Source organism: Rosa chinensis, chromosome 1 (assembly GCF_002994745.2).
Source record: "Rosa chinensis cultivar Old Blush chromosome 1, RchiOBHm-V2, whole genome shotgun sequence".
In the NCBI taxonomy this organism is placed as follows: Eukaryota; Viridiplantae; Streptophyta; class Magnoliopsida; order Rosales; family Rosaceae; genus Rosa; species Rosa chinensis.
Window position 1 is genome coordinate 46,734,699 of NC_037088.1, and position 23,387 is coordinate 46,758,085.

Here is a 23,387-nt window from a genome sequence, read left to right on the forward strand (position 1 = left end):
ATATTGATCTGTGAGCCCATTTGAATTTTCATGAAATAAGAGTCATCAGACAATGAGCTACTCATTATTTTGGCTAGTTACGTACCCTTGGTTTTAGAAGTTCAATGGCTTCAAGCTAGCGCTTTCCTTTATCATAGTGGCAAAATTAAAGCAGCAGTTATACGGCCGCAAGCTCAACATCTTAGAACAAAACCTTGCTAGCCTCCCGGCTGCAACAAGGCCTGCCCGCGCATGCATCACCAAGCTAGAAGGACAGGTATAAACCAAGAAACCCTTGGCCGAGACGATTTTTTTGAGCTAACATCGATTTCTCTAATATTCATGCTAACTATAGGTCTCTTCCAAGCTAAAAGATGGTGATTTATGGCTCCATTGAAGTGGCAATTTGCTGCTATATCACGTATTTACTATTAATGAGCTTGATGCTCATTTACTATCTTTTACGGCTGTAGAGTAGGAGATGGAAATTCAGGTTTTCCATCTTCTTCTTTTTTTTTTTTCTACATTTTACTTCGGGGTGAATTTTTGTCTATTTTTTTGTATGTTGTATTTTTTTTCATAAAATTTTCTGATAATGGGACGTGCAGTAGGTTCTCAGAATGTCGTACACTCTTCTCCTTTGAGATTGAAGGTGGGACTTGTTCCATACACCGTTTGCCACAATAAAGTTAATATCACGTAATCCTTTATTGGTTTAAAAAAAAAAAGTCCTTGACCTAATAGCCAAATTTAATTAAAAAAAATACACCCATTTGCCCCACTAAGAGCAAGTTCATTTGTTGGGTCCCCAGGTCACTCATTATTCAATGCTTGTTAGTGTTAATTTCACCCTCTAGGTCACGAGCACAGTGTATTCTGTGCCCTGGGTCACAGACACAGTGTATTTTGTGATCCAGAGAATGAAAATATACACTAAAAAGCAGTGAATAGGCCTACTAACCGGTGAACTTGCTCTAACAGATTAGAGTTCTCACTCAGCCCAAGTAAAGGCAAAAAGACAAATGTACCCTCCGAATAATTAAGAAATTACACCAACACCCCACCCCGCCTCCCAAAAAAACCCCATTCCGCTTTTTTTTTTCACGAGTTCTCTAACTGCCATGGTGCCATGCAATGGAGGCTCCGAAATCGGAGGATGAGGTAATCTGGGAGGAGCTACTGAAAAAGATGTTGCTTTCCGCCGTGCCATTGCCTGACGCAGGTTGATCCAGTCAACATTGGTCGCTTCACAACACTACTTCTGGAGTTTTGGAGCTTTCTTCAATTCCAGTAGCCAAGACAGTTGATCAATATGCCTCTCGATTCAACCAGATCAGGAAAAGAGATGTCGTAAAAGAAACGCAGACCTCGGCGTGGTTTTCGATAGGTTTCAGCTCATAACTCCAATTTGGAGTAGAAACCGGTCAAGGACGATGCCCAAGGAGGAGGAAGAGGATAGAGAGCGGCGATAGTGACCTTTAACACACCGAGATAATCGGAGATGGACGACGACGACTGTTCCTCGTTGCCGCAATCAAAATTGGTGGGGTCGCCGGTTGCTTAGACCTAAGCCACTGAAGTTAGTGAGTAAGAGAAGAATTTATGCATGGCAGGTGTGGAAAAGGGAACAAACTGAAAAAGAGGGAGTGGTGCTTGGTGTTTGACTCAAAGTAGTGTAGTAACTATTTGCTAATGGGATCAATGTCGATGGGGCGAAAATGTGTGAGCTGCATTGGGCAGCCTATAGATGAGTCCAAGAGGGCTAACTGAGCTTAGGGTGGTTAAAGGGTCAACTTGATATTGTACTTGCCTACTTTTAGGAATTAACTCATCAACAAGACTTGTATTCTTTACTTGACAATTTGACATATTGAAGCAATGTAGCATCTATAATTTTTTTTTTTTCTTTATGAGATTTTCCTTGAGAGGACCACAAGCTTTTTATTGGCAGTCAATAGAACTTTTATTAGGAAGCAATAATACTTTTATTGGAGGCAATAAAACTTTTATTAGGGGTCAATAAATTAACCTCCTAAAACTTTCAAAATCGAAAATATCTTCGTTTCTTACTTATTATTGATCATCAATAAAACTGTTATTAGGGGGCAATAACAGTTTTTTATTGGGGGGCAATAAAAATTTTATTAGTTTTTATTGAGATAAAAGTTTTATTAAGAGGCAATAACAGTTTTTATTAAGGGACAATCAAACTTTTATTAGTTTTTGCTAGAGGGGAGTAAAAATTTATTTGGGGGGGGGGGGTGAAAAAAGTTCTTGGTGACATCTTCTCTGACCTATGAGATTTTTGACGATCTCTGGTGAAGTTCGACAATTGGTGACCAGAATTTCGCGACCCGATGACTAAATTCTGTGATCTACGGCAAAATTTCCGACGAAATCCAGAGACCTTTGGGGATGTCTCTCATAATTTCTCTCTCTATGTGAGGTGTGAGGACAAAATTGTCCCTCAAAAAGAAAATTAATTATGTATTGGGAAACAAAATTAATGAGGCATCTTAAGGGTGGTGGTGATCCATGCCTCTACTGCTTTTCTATGCTGATTAATACTTACCTGTGTGCTGATCGATAAACACCTTCTCATGTTAACATCCAGAGCAACATTTTTTCTACTTGCAATCTATGCAGAAATAAAAGTATATAGTCAGTCCAGGTTCAAGGACATATTGTCATTTTTAAGACGATAAATCCTCCTAGCTAATTAAGTCCTAGACTTCCCATTTCTCCTAATTGCATGAAAGATTGGATATAACTAATCTCAAACACTAGTTACAATTCTAATTACTTGAACTCATGATTTACCCACCATCTATTGGCCATCAAGTTGAAGTTGAATGCAGAGGCCGTATGTGCAATGACAAAAGCAGATTAGTTTTTGAAAGTGAATTATCTATCAGAGTTTTCTCTAGAGCATTATTAGTTACGACCAACCAAAGTCGGTATTTCTACCACAAGTTGAAATAGGTTTTGCTAACTAATGTTAATTATCATATCATTGTGTGTCTCGTTAAGAATTGACTACTCATTTTCTAATTTAAGATGAGGAAACATGAGTTTGTTTCATCTATAGGTCATATAACATCGCCATCAACATTCCCACCGTCAATTTTTACCTTGTAAATTACATGCATAAAGCAGCAAATAACAAGAAAATTCTCTAATATAAAATAGGGGACACCTTCAGATGAAAAACAAAACATGAACAATCAACAATGTATGTACATTTAGTATTTTTTTAGGATGTCCTGTTTAGATGCTTTTCAGTGGAGAATCATTGGAGAGGAATTGTCAGAAAGGATCTATTTTCTGTGTTAAATACTTAAATTAGTAGAACCGCAGATCTGTTGTCATGGTCCCTAAGTTACTGAGTATGAATGCACTGAAGTAATTTTCATCATAGGGGAAATGAATGTTGAAGAATTGATATCTATATATATATCCATGTAATTTAGTATTTATTCAATTTTTTTGAGGGTCAGTTGATGAATTAAACCCTTCTTATTAGATGATCATGATACTTCCCAAAAATCAAAATTCTTGATACACACACAGTCCTTTTTGGCCAAGGACATCCTTACCTAAGCTTAAGTACGGATTTTTAGTTTTTGGCTACTTTTCAATCACATATTCACATCTTAACCGTTCAATTTTTAGGTCCTAATGTATAGATCATCTTTGCAAAATTTCAGCCAAACTGATGATCGTTAAGGCATTCAAAACGCAATTTACAACAATGTATACGAACGGTTCTGGTTCAACAGATTTGGTTTGTTCGTGTAAATTGTAGTTTTGGATGCCTTAACGATTATCAATTTGGCTGAAATTTTGCAAAAGTGATCTATACATTAGGACTTAAAAACTGAACGGTTAAGATGTGAACATGTGATCGAAAAGTGACCAAAAACTGGCAAGCCATTCCATACTTAGGTAAAGATATCCTTACCTGAGAAAAGTTATATATATATATATAGAGGGCTTCCACTAAGGGATCCCTTTATTTGGTCTTTTATAGAGATATGCATTATACCAACTTTTCGATCGTATTTTCACATCTTAACCGTTCAGTTTTTAGGTCCTAATGTATAGATCACTTATGCAAATTTTCAGCCAATTTTATGATCGTTAAGGCATCCAAAATTGAAATTTACCATTATAAACACGAACGGTTCCGGTTCGACAGATGAACGGTTAAGATGTGAAAATATGATCGAAAAGTTGGTATAATGCCTATCTCTATAAAAGACTAATAAATATATGTATATATATATATAAATATATATATATATATATATGTATATATATATATATGTAAATATATATATATGCAAATATATATATATATATATATATATATATATATATACAGGCGGGTTCCAAAGAGGACGTCCGCACTTTCACTAAAGTGCGGACGGCGATGTTGCAGCAACTTTCAGACAGTGACGGGGCAGCGGGGCTTGCCGGACATCGCCATCGATCAACATCCCATGGCCAATTATTTCCTTGTAATTACGTAAAGCATGCAGCACGATAACAAGACAATATATATACTAATAAAATAGGGGACACCTTTAGATGAAAAACAAAACAAGAGCATTTAGTATAATTTTAGAAGGATGTCTTGTTTAGATGTTTTTCAGTGGAGACAGTGCAGCAGAATTATCAGAAATGATATGTTTGCTGCATTAACTTTCAGACTGATGTAGTAGAATCAGAACCACAGAGCTGTCATCATGGTCCTAAGTTACTGACCATGTAATGAAGTAAGATTTCATCATAGGGGAAAGGAATTTTGAAGAATTGTATATATATATGTATTAGCACTCAGAATTTCCATGCAAAATATCATGTACTTTAAGCTTCAATTGGCTCATTACCAGGGCCGGTCCTGAAAATTAAGAGGCCTAGTGCGAAAATTTAAGTGAAGCTTTATTAATTATGATCTCAATTGAAGAACTAAAAAGAATATTTAGTATAAATAAAACAAGAAAAGAGTGGAGGAATAAAAACATAACAAAACAAAGAAGGAAAATGAAAAAGGAAAACAAATAAAAGAATGAGATGAAGATAACAGAAAAGGAAAAATAAATAAAAATAGAGAGGCCTTACTAGAAGAAACATGGAACGAAGAAAGACAAAACAAAAGAACAGAGAAGAAGATCAAAGAAAAAACATAAAAGTAGAAAGGCCCAAGGGACTCAAACCCAAGACATATCAGGTCAAATCAAATAACTACAATGGTTCATCATATACTTTCACACTTTCAATTTATATATATGTACATAAAGGCATTACGAAATTCGGAGGCCTTCGAAAATCGGAGGCCTTGTGCACCTGCACCACATGCACACCCCAAAGGCCGCCTCTGCTCATTACTTTGCATCTCTAATATCGGTTTAATTAAGGCCAATTTTAAGAATCTAAAGGATCTTTGAAGTAATCGATCATCGATGAATCTTTTGTATGTTAGTTTCTCTTTTATTAAGAAATCTTCTAGTCGTAATCAACCAGGCCAAACTTACACAGCTGCAGTACAGAAACATCATTAAATACAAAATGGTTCCTTGTATATGGTGATAAAATGAGCTGTATGCAGAAAATCAGATTGTATATATGTATTAATTGGAATCTTACTACCCATTTTGACAGTATACTTTTAGCAATATTACGGAGCGGTATCTTTAACGGATCTAATCATTCTACAGGGATTATATATTAAAAAAACCAGCTTGCTAGCCCTAGCTATTTCAAGCATTCATGATCTCTATATATAGCCTACTTAGGATCCAACTTCTTCAAACCAACCAAAACCAAACAATTAAGCAAGTGTTAGCAGAACATGAAGTACCGCTTTTGTTCTTCAGGTGCTTTTCTCCTCATCTTCATCATTCTTGTGACTATCTGTTTGTGCATTGAAGCTCGAACCTACAATCCAAGTGGCAAAATAGTTGGTAAAATGCCTCCAATGTCCGCGCATACAAAAGCAACCTTGACGATCAACAGCTTCGAGAAAGGTGGTGGGGGTGGTGGACCGTCCGAATGTGACGGTAAATATCACTCCGATAACACCCTGATCGTGGCATTGTCCACCAGGTGGTATAACAATGGGAAGAGGTGTTCAAACTACATTACCATATATGGTAAAGGAAAGAGCGTGAGAGCCAAGGTTGTTGATGAATGTGACTCAACAAGAGGATGCGATGATGACATCGTTGATGCCTCTAAAGCTGTTTGGAAGGCCTTGGGAGTTAAGGAGAGCAGCAGCGACTGGGGTGAAATGAAAATATTCTGGTCTGATGCCTGATCGAGTGACTGCCTCTATATTGTAATAGACTTCCTCCCTGTTATCGAATAAAGAGTGAAGATCGAAGGTTCATAGTAACAACTAATAAGTAATAAATAAGAGCAATCTTCAGTAGCTACTCATATGCTGAATTGCTGATATTGGAGGCGGTAATTTACTCAAAAGTATATGCATGTTAAAGGTCAGACTATCTTTTAGTTTGATCTTCGGTTCTTTGTTCATGAATAGAAAACTGTTGTAAGGGCATCTCCAACAATGGAGTCAAAAGCCAAAATGACTAAGGGATTTTTTTTTCACCATCTCCAATCCAAATCAAAAGGGTGTCAAAATGGCTTTTGAGCCATACCTTGAGTCAAAATGACTAAAGAATGAAGGTAGAAAGCCAAAATGGCTTAGGAGAAGAAAGCTGGGCCCCACCTTCTACTATTCAAAATGAGTGACTCTGATTCACTCCTCATGAATTCGATTCAAAATGGAAGGCTAAGATTAATTGATACCAAAAATTAAAAAATATATATATAATTACTTCATTTCTAATCTGACAGTCAGAAAAATGCGATGAATTAAATTCAACGGCTAATAATAGAGTAATGTAGTTTTAAACGAGAAAAACTTGAAAAAATAAAATAAAATTTTCTAAAAAAAATTTAAACGACGATATATTATATAAGATTATTATGTATGATATATAAATTCATATTATAGTTAAATAATTATCTAAAATAATTAAAATTATGAAATGGCTATGACTTTAGACTAAAAGGGGTTGGAGATGCAAAATATGAATGAATAGTAATGACACTAGGGGTGTCAGATTTTCCAAATGACTTTAGCTTTTGACTAAAGGGTTGGAGATGCCCTAATCAATGGACTAATGAAGATATATCCTTAAATATAAAGTAGAAATATCACTTTGGTGATCGAATTATGTTTTGCTCGATATTTTGGTCATCCAATTTTTAAAACCTTCACTTTGGTCATCGAACTATATAACCGTATATCACTTTTTTCATTCCGTCTGTTTTCTCTGTTTAGATGGGACAATTGAATCTCACACGTCTAATAGGTAGGGTTATATTTGTCAATTCAATTAGAAAATAGTTAGACTGTAGGAGAGACTATGGGTCAAACATATACTGTACTCTCTCTGCCTCTCTCAGCCAAAAGGTTTTCACGCTATCTCTCTGCTCTCTCTCTCTCTCTCTCTCTCTCTCTCGGTCTCTATGTTTATTAGATTTCAAGCCATAAAGCAAAACCTTTGAATACCTGGAGGTATTTTCGAATTGATGGAGAGCCACCCACCTACAAAGGCATGTAATTGATCCCTTGATTCTTTTTATTGTTTGTGACTTTGTGGAGCCTTAATCTTTATGGGTTTTGTGTTGCTGTGCTCGTGGAGCAGTGTTTGGGAACTAGGGATTTGCTGATTTTTTCTTAAAAATTGGGGCAATTATGTTTTGTTTATGGCATTTGTTTGTAGAAATTGGGATTACTGCGGGCTCCTTTCTTCCACACCCATACATTCTAAAGGAAGGGAGGTGGCTTCATCGAGGAAAAAAGAAAAAGAAGAGAGGTGGAATGCAGACTTTGTTTGGCATTATTGGATTGCAAGTGGCGTCCAGACTTTGTTTAATCAAAGTTGGATTGCTTTGTTTAGTCAAATTTGGATTGCTTGCTTTGTTTTATCAAAGTTGGATTTGGAATTTGCTACTTTCACATGGATAAAGGTTTTATTATTATTTTTTTTAATAAAAATGGTTGCCTAATAAAATTGAGATTGGAGTTTTGAGGTTTTTGGGTGTCTTTGAGTTAAGAAGGTTTGGGATTTTGGCTGTGTGTGAGTTAATTGCTTTAGGGTACTACTATGCAGCAAGGCGATGCAAATGAAAAAGATTATCAAAATGTTCAGCAAGATGGCAATGCAAATGATGAACATAGAATGCAGAATGCTCAGCAATGTGGCATTTCAAATGGACATAGTTCTGAAAATGTTCGTGATGAGGTAATCATTCATAAAATGAGAATGTCAAAGCTTAAATGTAAAATCAGGTTTTTGAGCCATTGCTCGGTTTTATTTGATATTTGCTGGGCCTATGTGCCTCTAGGCTTATGTGCCTCTTTTGTCGGGGTCTTGTACGTCTTGTATTTGATTTGATCCTTTGGATCTTCTTATACAATCAACCTTTGATAAAAAAAAAAAAATTAATAATAATAATAATAATAATAATAAATAAAATAAAAACTCGTGGAGTCAAAGTTAAATTCATTTGTTATACCTTTCTTCATAGACTAAAATTCTGAAAGGTATTCCATATTTTCACCATACTGACCACAGGAAGTTTCAGGGTTTCAGGTTAACGTAGGCACTTGCGCACCACAATAAGGAATTAAGTTTAGTCCAACAAAATGTGGTAAATAAGTCCAAGAAGATATTTGATTCCTTGTCTCCATATCACGTACTACAAGAATGGTAGAATATAATTAACTTGAAGAATCTGTTCAACTGTTGGTATTATAAAGGGAGAGTGGCCTTCAGTTATCCCAAATCTCAAAGTGAATAGAAGTTCCTCCCAGCTAATTATCGATGGCAGAATCAACCAAAAGGTAATGCTACAACTACTACTACTACACATCTGTAACAGTTTCTTCTTTTTCTTCTCTCTTTCTGAACTTGCTTCTTGTCTTTTGCAGGTATGCAGTTGTGACAGGATCAAACAAAGGAATCGGATTCGAAACTGTAAGGCAGTTAGCCTCAAAGGGAATCACTGTGGTCTTAACTGCTAGAGATGAGAAGAGGGGCCTTGAAGCTGTTGAGAAACTTATGGATTCTGGCCTCTCAGGCCAAGTTGTTTTTCACCAACTTGATGTGGCTGACCCTGCTAGTATTACTTCTCTGGCACAATTTATCAAAACTCAGTTTGGAAAACTCGATATTTTGGTATTGTCGAACTTCTTTCCTTGAAAAGTTTCTGTCCTTTGGAGTTGAGCTCATCAATACTACTTTTCTCAATAGTAGCACATAGATGTATTAGATTGAGGGATTGAGGACTTGACCGTGCTTTGTTTTCCTTTGTTGGTAAAATAGTATAAAATTTTGATTGTTGAACTTTGACAGGTTAACAATGCAGGGATTTTAGGGGCTATAGTTGATGCTGATGGTCTTAAAGATGCAATTGCATCTGGTGCTGTAAGTCTTTTAGCTTATTTCTTTGTTGTTCCACTACTGGACACTAAAAGGCGCACTTTTTGATGAAATGATGCTTCTAAACCATGGTTAATTATGTGGCTCTTAGCTTCTCTTTGGGGTTCATCTGTTTCGTTTCTCAGCATATAACACAATTCTATTCATAGCCATTGACAACTATATGCTTACATTAGTTCAGTGTACTAATGTGAAAATTGTAGTTTGATCTTCGGTTTACCCAAAGGTTGGTCTATTTGAGTTGATCCCATGCCTTTTTCATGTATCTGTGCAAAGTAATCATCTGAAGAGTTCAAGAGACCGTAAAAAAAATAAATTCTTTTTCTTACTGGTGCATGCAGGGACCAGGACAGATTGATTGGAAAAAGTTGTTGACTGAAACTTACGAGTTAACAGAAGAATGCTTGCAAATAAATTATTATGGAGCTAAAAGAACAGCTGAAGCACTAATTCCACTCCTCCAGCTATCTGATTCACCAAGGATTGTTAATGTTTCATCCGGTTCGGGGAAGTTAAAGAACATACCAAGTGATCGAGTGAAAGGAGTTCTTAGTACTGATGTCGAGAACCTAAGCGAAGAGAGTGTAGATGAAATAGTGACAGAGTTTTTAATCGATCTCAAGGAGAGTTTACTTGAAAGCAAGGGTTGGCCTTCTGTGATGTCAGGCTATACAGTCTCAAAAGCAGCAATGAATGCATATACAAGGATTCTAGCCAAGAAGTACCCCGCTTTTCGTGTCAACTCTGTCTGCCCTGGCTTTGTCAAAACAGATATTAACTTAAATAGCGGCTTCATACCTGTTGAAGAAGGTGCTGCAAGTGTCGTGAATTTAGCATTGCTGCCTAATGATGGCCACACAGGCCAATTCTTTTCTCTGTCTGAAGTGCAAAGTCTTTAGACGAAGATTGATTTATACCAATATACGTCATTATGTCAGTTGTAATTGAATAAATTTTGAACCGCTGTTTCTGAATAAAATTCAGTGAATCTGTTATGTAGTGCGTTTTAAGCTATATATCCCCTTGGAGATTGCAGTCCTAATTCTGCAGTTATATCGTTCTTAAATACATAAATGATGCAAGTATTAGGAGCAAAATGGAATAAGTTGATGAACAATAAATGGTATCATATATTGCCGTGTTTCTCAAACAAGGGCGAGTGATCTTATGCTTGCAAAAAGCTATTAATATGCTCCTCTAATTTGAGACACTCATCGAGAACACATGAAGTGTCCTCAATCCTCTCTATTCCACTGTCTCAAGGAGAAGGAGATAATGTAGTGGTCTGTCATGACTTTGACAATAATGCTAAGTAATCTGTTAAAGCAGACTCTTGGTTTTCTATGCAAGAACGAACAACAGTAATGAAGAATCATGTAATCACTAATCACTAATCACTAACAAGGGCAGCAAGTTTTTGGAATCAGTAATAAAGAATCATTCAATCATTTCCTTAGACCAAATGATATGTCCTCCATTACTAATATCAGTGAATGCAATTGGAGAAATTAATATTCTCCAACAAATCCATTCACGTCTTAAATCCTTGGGATTAAACATTGATTAATTCAATTCAAGCATCTGAGATAATCGAATTGACTGCGCAGATTACATAACCAGTAACACTCAATGGATGACATAATTATGTTGCAACACATATATCATGATGTGATTAATATGATTATCAAGATTAATCACATCCGCAAATGAAACAATTAAAACTACAGTTTATCTTTTACCAACAGTGGTATAGGAGCCGAGTTTCGATTATAGTAATTGTTGTTATGTGTTTCAGTATCATCCTTGTAAACTGGAAAGCTGCATTAAAGCCACCGGGGGTAAGTCTTGTAGCGGGTTGTGGAGGAGCTACCGTGTTCTGGGAGTGGATCCTCTCCTAAGCTCTTTTATTACCTGAGCTTCCTAAGCTTTGAAGCAGATGATGCCATGCGGCTCTCTTCAGTCTAATGCCCTACATTTGTTCTTCAATCTAACGGTTTTGTACACGTGGCATCATCTGGTAAAAAGCATAGGAAGCTCAAGACAAAAATGAGCTCAGGAGAGGGATCTGCTCCCGTTCTTTAGGCCATCTTCTTTTTGGCTTTTTGCTGCAATAAAAAGATATTGACTCTTCCAGAAGCTAAGCAGAAGACCATTACAAGAAAATCGTCATTTTCTTCTTCTACAAGATATTTGTTTAAAATGTGTTGCCTTTATTTACTAGCGCGCCATTCAGGTCAACTCAAACCCATGGCCTATAAATCTGAAATCCCAAAATGTAATCTCAAATCTCAAAACACACAAGCAGACTTCCGACTACATCTTGTAAAGAATGGCAGAAGCAACAAAGAGGTATCTACTCCATGTCCTTAATTTAACCACTTCAATACCAATTCTCTCACTTTTTGCTTTTCTTTCTTACTTATGTTCTGATTTTGCTTCTTGTCTTTTCCAGGTATGCAGTTGTTACAGGATCAAACAAAGGAATTGGATTCGAAACTGTAAGGCAGTTGGTCTTAAATGGAATCACTGTGGTCTTAACTGCTAGAGATGAGAAGAGGGGACTTGAAGCTGTTGAGAAACTGAAAAAGTCTGGCCTCTCAGGCCAAGTGATTTTCCACCAACTTGATGTGGCTGACCCTGCTAGTATTGCTGCTTTGGCACAATTCATCAAAACCCAGTTCGGGAAGCTCGATATCTTGGTATGTTTAAATTTCATTTCTTGAAAATCTTTTATCATTTTGAATCAAACTCATCAATAATAGTGCAATGCTCATTAGCATATAGATGAAAGTGATGTGAAAAAACTGTTAGATTGAGTGATTAGATATATCAAGCTTAGTTTTTGATGTTGTGGTAAACTAGCTAGAAGAGATTATAAGACAGTTGAATTCTGGCAATAGGTGAACAATGCAGGGATTGGTGGATCCATAATTGATGCTGATGGTGCTAAAGCTGCAGTTGCAGCTGGAGGACAAATTGATTGGCAAAAACTGGTAACAGAAACTTATGAATTAACAGAAGAATGCTTGCAAATCAATTATTATGGAGCTAAAAGAACATCCGAAGCACTTATTCCACTCCTTGAGCTATCTGATTCACCAAGAATTGTCAATGTTTCATCCTCTATGGGAAAGTTAAAGTACATGCCAAGTGATAGGGTTAAAGAAATTTTTACTGATGTAGAGAACCTGAGGGAAGAGAGTGTAGATGAAGTATTGACAGAGTTTCTTAAGGACTACAAGGAGGGTTCACTTGAAAGCAAGGGCTGGCCTTCTTCTATGTCAGGCTATACAGTTGCCAAAACAGCACTAAATGCATATACAAGGATTCTAGCCAAGAAGTACCCTGGTTTTCGTGTCAACTGTGTCTGCCCCGGCTACAAAACAGATTTGAACTTCAATGCCGGTGTCGTGCCTGTTGAAGAAGGTGCTGCAAATTCTGTGAGGTTAGCACTGCTGCCCAGTGATGGCCCTTCTGGCAAATTCTTTGTTCGGTCTGAAGTTAGCATATACTGATGTCGTAGGAGAAGATTGTTTCATGCAAATGAATGTCACTTGTCACGAGCACCATTTTTTTTAAATGCTAATGAATCACTGATGTAATAAGTATGTTGTAACATACATTAGACTATTGAGATCTCAAAGCATTATTTCTCTTTTTCTAGCCCATATGGTTTTATAAATATGAAATCATGAAGATTGTTGTTAGAGTCTATTGCTCCGACGATATAAACACATCCCTGCAAATAAGACCTTGAGGTTTCTTGGGATACAGTCGAATTATATATAAAACAGAAGTCCAAATTAGTACCCTATCAAGTTTGATTACTAACTTTAATAACTTCAAATAAATAACCGATGTATCTACTCACTATCTTAATTTCATTTTTTTTCTGATCATAACTTCAATAATTGTGATGGAATCTCATAGACTGGCCGCACCAACACCTAAAGTCAGTTGTATGTACCTAACTTATAACATCAATACAGAGCTATCGTTTGGATCCCTTCAACCTTGTTTGGAAATCTTATCAAACATCTGGGCTCTTTTCGGTAACAGGTACTTAAGCATGTGTAAATTTCAATAGCTTGCTATAGTTAACTAAATGTACTAATTACTTTGTCTGACATGGAAATGTACTTGTGATGTTCATTTCTCATTTAGTGGTTGCTTAATTGTGATGACATCCCCTAATTGTAGCATTTTGAGTTTGCAAACAGGTAACAGAGGAAATGAGAATCTAAGGGCAACTCCAACCATAGGCACCATTTGGGGGTGCTATTCTCATTTTAGCACCCCCTTGTTGCACTATTCATATAGGACTCAATTCTCATCTCCAACCATAGGCACCATTTGGGGGTGCTATTTTCACTATTCTTGACTAAAATATAATATGAGTATAATTTTGATGAATATTATATTAAAAATATGTTAATTTAATTAAATAAGGTTAAAAAATAATTTAACATTTCATCATAATATTTAAAAATTATTCTTATTATTTAATGAATTTAAAAAAATATTTTAATTTTTTTTTTGTCGGCATATACGACAAAAGTGTCGGCACATACGAATAAAAATCTAACTATTTAGATCATAATAGTTAAAAATTATTCTTATTATTTAAAAATTTTAATTTTTTTTTTTGTCGGCATATACAACAAAAGTGTCGGCACATACGACAAAGAATCTAACTATTTAGAAGATATTTTGATGTTTTGTGTCGGCATATATGCCAAACAGCCGAATTTCGATGTGATTTAAGCGCCACGTGTCAATCTGTAATTGGTTGTCCAAATTACGGTTGATTCTTTGTCCGCCACGTGTCATATCTTATCTAATTATATGAACTCAAACCGTCCATAAATATGGGGTCATTGTCATCCTCATCTCTCACAAATTCACAAACACTTCTCATACCCAAATCACACAAATCTTTCTTTCTTTTCCGTTTTGATTTTGTCAAACCATTTCTGCAATGAATCGTTTGACGAAATGGTTGCAGAAAGATCAAGAAGAGGCCGTCACGAGAAGTCGTCGACGAGCCTTGATGATGTCTGCCGCTGCCTTGCAAATCCAAACTTTGGAAGATGAGGATTCACAATGGGGTGGTTCTTCAGAAGGTCGTACCTATAAGGCGAGGGATCGAGAGTTGATGGATCTTCGACTCAAAGCTCAATACTTCACGGATCCGTGCAGGTATGAACCAAACATATTTCGTAGGCGATATAGAATGCAACCTTGGGTCTTTGACAGGATGATGCGCGACATGGCCAACTACGACCCATATTTTGTTCAAACAAGAGATGCTTGTGGGAGACTAAGCTTATCCACTGAACAAAAGCTGACATGCGCCATGAGAATGCTCGCGTATGGCATCACAGCTGATTTCTGCGATGATTACCTAGATATTGCGAAGACCACTGCCATTGAGATTTTTGAGCACTTCACAAAAGCAATCTGGAATGTGTACCATGAGACTTACCTCCGCCGACCAACACCGGCAGATTTACGAAGGCTGCTTGACAAAGCTGAAGAACGGGGATTCCCGGGGATGGTCGGTAGTCTTGATTGTATGCACTGGCAGTGGAAAAATTGTCCCACAGGATGGGCAGGGCAGTATACTGGCTACAAAGGGAAACCGACAATCATCTTAGAGGCGGTGGCCTCCTATGATACTTGGATTTGGCATGCCTTCTTCGGACTTCCAGGTTCCCTGAATGATATTAACGTCCTTGGATGTTCACCGTTGTTCAATGCCCAATGCGTTGGTGAAACCCCTGAAGTGAGGTACCAGGTACGTAATAGGCATTATCATCAATGTTATTACCTAGTTGATGGCATATACCCTAAGTGGGGGTCATTTGTACAAACAATCCGAAACCCGAGGTCGCCGCAGACACAACATTTCACAAGGATGCAGGAAGCATACAGAAAAGACGTGGAGAGAGCATTTGGTATTCTCCAAGCTCGTTGGGCAATCATAAGAGGACCAGCTCGTGGGTGGAGTAAGGAGAACCTTCAATACATCATGATGACGTGCATTATCTTGCACAATATGATTGTTGAAGATGAGCGTGATGAAGATGCAGCACAGCCATTTGATCCAGATGATATCCCAACCAGACCAAGGAAAGCAGAGATATATAAGAGACCAGAAATGGACACCGATGTTCATCGCAATCCGCAACAACTAAATCAATTCTTGCGTCGTTATAGGGAGGTTAGATGTCCAGTGATGAATAAAAACCTCCAAGACGATCTAGTCGATCACCTATGGTCCATGAAGTTACAAGCTGATCAGAACCAGCAGTGAGGAGTTTTTTTTTTTTGTGCTTTCAATAAGTAGTCATGTTGTCATGATAAGTGGTCATGGCTTACTTTAGTTGTGTGCTTTTAATTTGTGTTGTGTGCTTTTACTTTGTATTGTATGCTTTTAATTTGTGTGGTGTGCTTTATTATGAAAATAAAAGTTCAATGCTTTTTTTCAAAGATGAGATCTACTCAACAAAATAATTTTTATTATCATAATTTAAAACACAAACCATTCAAAGCAACTAACAATATTCATTACATCCAAGATGTCTCGCCAAGTGGATCATAAGTGGTCAAGCTTGTGTTGTCTCCTTCAGGAGGTGTAGGATCTTGAGATTGTTCCGGGATGCTTGAAGTTTGTGCCTCCTTATCAATTATTTGTTGTTGCTTCCTCTCCCAATAACTCCTCTTTCTTGGGGTGAAAATTGATGGATCCACCTGCATCGTGCGAGCATCCTCAACGCGTTGCTCAATTAGTTGACCTTCCTCAAACTGTCTTTGCCTTTGTTGGTACTCGCGTTCTGTTTGTTCATAACATTTCTGCATTATTTGAACTCGAAGGCCATCCGCATCCTGCTTATTGCTTTTTTTCTTAGCTAGCTTCTGTGCTTTCTGTCCTTGAGGACGTGCCTTTCTTGATGACGGAAGCTCATCCTCAGTAGTGGGTGTTCCATCGTCATCCAAGCATGACATGATTAGGAACACTAAAGTAGGTGTTATCCATTGATGGCGTTTTCCCAAACTTTTCCGTATTTTTCAAGTATTGCCAACAATGGTCAAACAAAAAATCACAACCTTCCGAGTCGTAGTACGTTGATTTAACATTCATGAGCTACATATAATATTAAGTAAATAAAATATTAAAAAAATGACCTTGGCTTAGTATAAATCGATCAATAAAAATATAATCATTATTATACATATTAAACATTATTAAACAACTACATATAATCATTATTAAACATATTTCAATATAATTACCTCGTCCTCCATATTTTCGCCGCTTCTCCGTTGAAAGTGTTCGACCTTGTTAAGAGCTTGGCGCCACTTCATACATGCCGGACTTATTTTCTTCCAACGAGCGTGGCAACTAGAATGTGTTCTATCCATGCAACCGGCCGGTTTGTGAGCATTGTACTCCTCCGCCACACGACTCCACAATAAGTCCGACTTTTGATCTTTTCCAACGCAACCATCACCCCGAACGGTGATCCAAGCTTGGCAAAGAATAACTTCTTCATTGTGCCTCCAAGAATCCCCTCTTGGAGCCATTTTTTCCAAGACAAAAAAAAAAGGAAGATATATTTAAGAACAAGAAAATGGGTTAATGAATGAGAAATTGTGAAGGAGATGGAGGATATTTGGTGTGAGAAAATAGAAAAGAATGGGTTGGTATTTATAGAATTTCCTATATTTTACTGTTCCAACGGATATATTTTTTTCCCATAATTTTCTGGTTTTTATTTTATTTTTCTGGAACAAAAATGAAATAATAACCATTCATTTAATAAGAGCCGTTGATAAGGTTTTTTCCCTCAAATCTGACCCATCAGATCTAAATAGATCCGTTCAGTGTAAAAAAAAAAAAAAAAAAAAAAAAAACCAACATCAGACCGTCCATTTTAAAAATGGAGCGATCTCAGCCGTGCAGAAATGGACCGTTGAGTGTGCCAACGGTCAGCAGCAGACACAATCCAGGTGAGGGGCCCACTGCAGCAGACGACCTGCATGTGCTTTTCCTCTCTCCAGCGCAAGTTGGCGCGTCTTCGTCCTCCCATGTGCTCCCTTCCGCGCGTGCTTCGTACCCGAGTCTTCCAGCGAGTCAGGCCGCCTATTGGGCTGGGTTATCAGAACGTGTGGTCCCGGCCAACAGTGCTGAGTCTTGGACTTGGATTTGTCTCAAATATGAGACTAGAAATGAGGCCAAGTCCCATAATTATAGGACCAGATCCACCCAAAACACAAGGTTGGAGAACAAAAGTCTTATATTTGGGAAAATTTTGGTTTGGCACCCCATGGTTGGAGTTGCCCTAATGGGAAGGAAGGAAGGCAGCATCTTATATACCCTCATACCAAATGAAGGTTCAACTGACCTGAATACATCAGCTGCATTATATAGTGCGTCAAAGCTAGTATGTTCATGGGGCACTGGCTGTAGGACTTATGATTGACTAGCTTTACTCCATTTAAATTAAATGATCTGGTAATTCAATTTAGGGTCAAGCATTTTGGGTTTTTCAAGTTTAATTGCAAGTAAAGAACAAGTTATGGAATGGATAAATATTGCATTATAGCACTCATTATTTGCTTATTTAAAAATAAAGTAGCATAACAAAAGAAGACAAAGCTGAAAATGTATAAAATTAAGGGGCCGTGACCACTTACCCGATTTTAGGCTAAAAATTGCCCACTTACTCCACTAAGAGTTTTTTAACCTCATTTACCCAATTCAACAGTATTGCCCTCATTTTAATTTCTAAATTACACTCATATCTATCTCTCTCTTTCATCCCTCCGATCTGGGTTTTCTCCCTCCTCTCTCTCTCTCTCTCTCTTTTTTCTCTCTCTCTCCCCGCAACGTGCCCATTGCTGCGCTCCACAGAGACCGGACGACGCCGCAGAGGTCGGACGACGCCTCATAGGCCGAAGACAACGCCTCAGAGGCTGCATATCGATCTGCGTTTTCTCCCTCCTCTCTCTCTCTCTCTCTCTCTCTCTCTCTCTCTCTCTCTCTCTCTCTCTCTCTCTCTCTCTCTCTCTCTCTCTCTCTCTCTCTCTCTCTCCCCCTCCTCGCAACGTGCCCGTTGCTGCACTCCACAAAGGCCGAACGACGCCTCAGAGGCCGCATATCGAGGACTCTGTTGAGATCGGACGGCAACGAGCAAGGTCGATTTCGGCGATCGGGCTTCTGGTCGATTTCGGAGATCTGGGCTTTCCGGTCTGCGGCGCCGATTGCAGAAGTAGCATCCACTCCTGAAGATGACAAAGCAGCTTTGGTCAGCCTACCTCGCCGGAGTCCAACACCTGGTAGGCGAGAAACGCGTCCGGTATTGATGTGGATGCCCAGATCATTTTTCTGGGTGCCAAATTTTTTTATTTTTTTTAAGTAACATAAGAGGCAGAGGGAAAGAAAAAAGAAAAAAAAAATGTTTTGAATGTCAATTGGAGGCCAAGAGAGAGAAGTTCAATGTGTATTGGGGGCAATAGACGTCTAAAAATCACATTACTGGGGGACAATAATATGTCTATTGCCCCCCAATAGACCAACATAGTACACTACATTTCCACTCTATAAACACAAATAAACGTATCAGCTATCAAAAACATAATTCCCACAAATAATAACATAGAGTTAATAGATTATTGGAGGAATAACATAGAGTCAATAGATTATTGGGGGGCAATAATATGTCTATTGCCCCCCAATAGACCAACATAGTACAATACAATTCTACTCTGTAAACACAATTAAACGTATCAGCTATCAAAAACATAATTCCCACAAATAATAACAGAGTCAATAGATTTTGGGGGGCAATAATCTGATTACTGGGGGGCAATAATATAGTCACAGGTAGCCGGATTCCGGTCACCGGTCACCGGATTCCGGTCCCCGGTCACCGGAGTCGGCGCCCCGGCCATTGGTCACCGGAGGCCGGCAAGGTGGAGGATGACTTCTCCCTTTAAGTGAAAAAGAAGGAGAGGGCAAAAAAGTCCCCAAAAAAATAAAAAAGAATTAATTGGGTATTAGGGAAATAATCTCTTAGAGTGTTTTGGGTAAATGGGGTTAAAAAACAATTGGTGGAGCAAATGGGCAATTTTTAAGCTGATATTGGGTAAATGATCATTTTCCCTAAAATTAATTGTTTGAAAGTCACTGTACCAATAAAAATGAACCAAAGACCATGCTATATGTATATTTTTTACCTGCAAGTCCATGTAATTAATATAATATACAAAAACCAGAAAAGAAAGCGGAAACACATCAACAATGGCAGAAGGAGCAAAGAGGTAACAAGCACATACTAATCTGTAAGACCCCTTTCCCACAACAATCCCCATGTGTTTTGGTTAATTGTTGATGTTCTTTTTGATAATTAGGCGTGCAGTTGTTACAGGTTCAAATCAAGGGATTGGATTTGGAACAGTTACGCTATTGGCTTCAGAAGGGGTCAAGGTTGTGCTAACTGCTTTGGATGAGAAGAGAGGTCTTGAAGCTATTGAAAAGCTAAAAGACTATGGCTTCTCAGATCTTGTGGTTTATCATCAGCTCGATGTAACTGACCCAATAGCATTGCTTTCCTTGCCGATTTTGTCAAAACCCAATTTGGGAAACTCGATATCTTGGTATGCCAACATATGTAATACACTTCTATATCTCTGTCATGCTCATGTGGAAAATTTTGATAACATTATATGAACATATCCTATGTTGACATGTTCATGTCAAAGTTAGAGTACTTATGATGTAATTATCTCTGTTCATCCATTTTCGTACTTGTAAACTGTCAGTGCTAGTTCAACATAGAATCTCCAAGCCAGTAATAGGAAGGATAGTATAACTTTATTGCATTGGATTCAGGATTTTAGTTTAGTGTAAGAAAGATAAAATGTTTGGAACTTGCACAGGTAAACAATGCAGGGATTGGTGGAACCTTTGTAGACCCTGAAGCTTTCAAAGCTGCTGCAGCTGCAGGCATGGGTAAGGTAAAAATGAATTCCCTTTGCTGAGTACATGATTTCATTTTCTTCAATGTGAGAAGCTGAAGCTGTTGGATTGTGAGTCCTCTCACACAAGGTGTACGTGGAGATAGTGTTCTCCAATGAACTGGTCTAATTTTATTATCATATCTGTGGAAAATCAGTCAAGCATCCACTTATATGATTCTGTGAACTCCTTTTATATGAATTATTGAAGACTCTAAGCTTAAGTCAAAATAAATTCTTGTTTAATTAGCAACCAATTTATGAGTCAATGGAAGTACTTGATATAAATCTATTATCTGGTATTAAGTGAATAAAAATTCATTATTTGGGACTAGTTGGTATCAAGAGGTTAATCCAAAGGCTATTGATATTTATGACTAGTAGAATATATAAGTGTCTTCTCTTTGATGCAGAATGATGTAGTAGTCAACTTGAGTAAACTAATCTCTCAAACATATGATTTAGCTGAAGAATGTGTGAAAATAAACTACTATGGTGCCAAGAAAATGACTGAAGCATTCCTTCCTCTCCTTCAGCTATCTGATTCTCCAAGAGTTTCCAATATTACTTCTGGCGGGGGACAGTTCATGATATGAAGTATGTTAACACCTATAGTTATTTAATTTTAATATTCAGAAAACTACAAATGTACTCATTTTGTGCTTGTTGTTTTGATCAGCATATACCAAATGAATGGAGAGATGTTGTTGAGTGATGCTGAGAATCTTACAGAACAGAGAGTGGATGAGGTTTTGAGGGAGTTTCTAAAAGACTTCAAAGAAGATTTGCTGGAAACCAAAGGCTGGCCTACTTCTCTTTCTGCATATATACTCTCCAAAGCAGCCTCGAATGCATACACTAGAATTGTGGCCAAGAAGTACACAAACATCGGCGTCAATTGTGTCTGCCCTGGATTTGTTAAAACAGAAATGAGCTTCAATGCTGGTGTCTTAACCCCTGATGAAGCTGCTGAAATTATTGTGCGGTTAACAGTGTTTCCGAATGGCAATCCATCTGGACTCTACTTCTCTTCAGAAGAAGTCTCACCATATAATATACTCTTTCAATTTTATACATTGTAAATCTAGTATTTCAAATAAAAATGTTAATCATGATTGATGAAGGTATATAAACACTTTGTTTATGATAAAATGGCCTTAATAAACTGCACAATTGTTTCAAAGAGCTAGTTGGCTAGATGGCTTCAAAGTTCTAATTCGGATACCCTAGCACTTAATGTTTTCCAACATCCAACTAATCTGAAAAATCATAATTAAACTTAACCATATCTCTTTATAATTCCAAAGGGCAACGAGGATTTTAGTCAAAAATTACTGGGTTTGGTGTCTGCAGTATTTTATTTATTGATTCACTTATCTACCAAAGATTCTACAAAGAGAACAAACAATCAAAGACTAAAATTTGGATATACTAAAAAATGGATACCGGCAGAAAATGACAGTAGAATTAAAGTCAATGTTCTACTAATACTAAAATCAGAAAGAGTGGTTGAAGCTCATCAACAATGGTGGAAATAGCAAATAGCTACCATCTGAAGCATTCCTGATTTTTAAAAAGTCCATCAACCATGTCTTCACTGATTTAATGCAGGTTTTCTTCTCGATCACAGGTATGCAGTTGTCAGTACTAGTTCAAATAAGGGGCTTGGATTCTGTAAGTATATTGGGTTATTACCATTCAACACGACTTTCCCCAAGTCACTAGGAGATCAAAGGCTGCAAAGGTTTAGGAGATTATTTCTCCTGCTTTTCCGGTGACTCAAGGCAACAGAAGAAGTTTGCAGAATCGGATCACCAAGAGGAAATCAAGGAGAATCACTATCACTGATCTTGAGTTAAAGGTGGGATTTATTTCATATCATTTAACATGATTTAAATTGATTTGCATATCGGATAGATTGAACTAATATACTTATCTGATTAAAAGGTTTTCGACATGCATATCAGATGGAGATCGGATGTGCATAAAAATAGGAAGATTTGATTTTAGTTTTAAACCCTTTATATACGTATCTTATTCTGTGGTGCAAAAAGAGATTTGATTGAGGGGGAGTCTTGCTCCTCTATAAAAGGGTTTGAAACTGCATTTTATATGTAGAGTTTTTTGATTGAGAATTTTAATTGTGCTGCATAGTCTGCACTAACTGTTTTACAAAACTCTCAATGTTTGTTTGATTGATTGATCATACTGCTTGTTCACTGCATTCATCACTTGCATATGTGATTGAGATTAGTGAGGCTTCAAGGCAAGATTGAATATGAAGGCGTGTCCAGATTTCTTCATCTATACAAATTGTTTCATAGTTGTTTAGAATAGGACTTTTTATAGTTGTGAGCAAGTTAGCATTGTTGCTAGTCAATGTGGTTGAGTTGAATACCACTACTTGTGATCTATAACAACCTTGATTCATATTGGATTTGATTCTCTTGTAGGCTACGTAAACAGCTTCACAGTGAAGTTTCCTTAGTGGAGAGGTTTACACTGCGTCAACAATTCGTGTGCTTTTTTATTTGTGTTGTTGCTTGTTTGAATAACTGTCATTACTCAAACTCTATCAATTTTGTTCCATCCGGTAATTATAGATTCAGACTAGTTAGGCAGTTGGCTTCAAATTTAGTCATAACTGTGCTAACTGCCAGAGATGAAAAGAAGAGTATTGAAGCTGTTCAAAAATTAAAAGAGTTTGGTCTCTCAAACCTTGTGGCTTTTCATCCATTTGATGTTACAGACCCTACTAGCATTACCTCCTTTGTAGACTATGTCAAATGCTGATTTGGGAAACTGGATATCTTGGTATGTTAAGAATGTGCTTCTCAATCTGTTGACATTTCTTTTTATAAAATA

General features: G+C 37.3%; 4 protein-coding genes and 1 long non-coding RNA gene across 10 annotated transcripts; all 5 read left to right on the plus strand.

Annotated features, from left to right (window-relative positions):
- The first annotated feature begins 5,807 nt into the window (after positions 1-5,807).
- Positions 5,808-6,443, plus strand: LOC112181289 (putative ripening-related protein 1). The gene has a single exon (XM_024319707.2). It carries the CDS (start codon positions 5,834-5,836, stop codon positions 6,296-6,298), a length of 465 nt encoding a protein of 154 aa, XP_024175475.1. The 5' UTR covers positions 5,808-5,833; the 3' UTR covers positions 6,299-6,443.
- A 1,008-nt stretch (positions 6,444-7,451) lies between these two features.
- On the plus strand, positions 7,452-10,504 carry LOC112181240 ((+)-neomenthol dehydrogenase). Of its 6 annotated transcripts, none has more exons than XM_040515970.1 (6): positions 7,452-8,300; positions 8,644-8,709; positions 8,819-8,902; positions 8,990-9,236; positions 9,414-9,485; positions 9,842-10,504. In XM_040515970.1, the coding sequence occupies exons 3-6, from the start codon at positions 8,883-8,885 to the stop codon at positions 10,397-10,399; spliced, it is 897 nt and encodes a 298-aa protein (XP_040371904.1). In that variant the 5' UTR covers positions 7,452-8,300; positions 8,644-8,709; positions 8,819-8,882; the 3' UTR covers positions 10,400-10,504. The 6 variants fall into 6 exon arrangements, with proteins under 6 accessions (XP_040371904.1, XP_040371915.1, XP_040371925.1 ...); XM_040515981.1 differs by having other exon boundaries at positions 8,652-8,709; XM_024319674.2 differs by having other exon boundaries at positions 7,453-8,025; positions 8,169-8,300; positions 8,644-8,902.
- Positions 10,505-11,736: 1,232 nt separating this feature from the next.
- Positions 11,737-13,163, plus strand: LOC112181274 ((+)-neomenthol dehydrogenase). Its single transcript, XM_024319695.2, has 3 exons — positions 11,737-11,849; positions 11,953-12,199; positions 12,401-13,163. The coding sequence occupies exons 1-3, from the start codon at positions 11,830-11,832 to the stop codon at positions 13,013-13,015; spliced, it is 882 nt and encodes a 293-aa protein (XP_024175463.1). The 5' UTR covers positions 11,737-11,829; the 3' UTR covers positions 13,016-13,163.
- A 1,390-nt stretch (positions 13,164-14,553) lies between these two features.
- LOC112168006 (protein ALP1-like) lies at positions 14,554-15,816 on the plus strand. The gene has a single exon (XM_024305123.1). It carries the CDS (start codon positions 14,554-14,556, stop codon positions 15,814-15,816), a length of 1,263 nt encoding a protein of 420 aa, XP_024160891.1.
- A 3,878-nt stretch (positions 15,817-19,694) lies between these two features.
- Positions 19,695-21,697, plus strand: LOC112181297. Its single transcript, XR_002928763.2, has 5 exons — positions 19,695-19,826; positions 19,917-20,162; positions 20,445-20,522; positions 20,936-21,119; positions 21,202-21,697. It is a non-coding gene; the product is annotated as an uncharacterized LOC112181297 (long non-coding RNA).
- The last annotated feature ends 1,690 nt before the right edge of the window (positions 21,698-23,387 follow it).

Excerpts from the sequence above, each read along its gene's own strand:
- LOC112181240 (XM_040515970.1), top strand. The coding sequence starts at position 8,883 with ATGGCAGAATCAACCAAAAG. Across the intron at positions 8,903-8,989 it reads ATGGCAGAATCAACCAAAAG|GTATGCAGTTGTGACAGGAT; the intron begins GTAATGCTACAA and ends TGTCTTTTGCAG. Across the intron at positions 9,486-9,841 it reads ATGCAATTGCATCTGGTGCT|GGACCAGGACAGATTGATTG; the intron begins GTAAGTCTTTTA and ends TGGTGCATGCAG.
- LOC112168006 (XM_024305123.1), top strand. The coding sequence starts at position 14,554 with ATGTCTGCCGCTGCCTTGCAAATCCAAACTTTGGAAGATGAGGATTCA.
- LOC112181289 (XM_024319707.2), top strand. The coding sequence starts at position 5,834 with ATGAAGTACCGCTTTTGTTCTTCAGGTGCTTTTCTCCTCATCTTCATC.
- LOC112181274 (XM_024319695.2), top strand. The coding sequence starts at position 11,830 with ATGGCAGAAGCAACAAAGAG. Across the intron at positions 11,850-11,952 it reads ATGGCAGAAGCAACAAAGAG|GTATGCAGTTGTTACAGGAT; the intron begins GTATCTACTCCA and ends TGTCTTTTCCAG. Across the intron at positions 12,200-12,400 it reads TCGGGAAGCTCGATATCTTG|GTGAACAATGCAGGGATTGG; the intron begins GTATGTTTAAAT and ends TTCTGGCAATAG.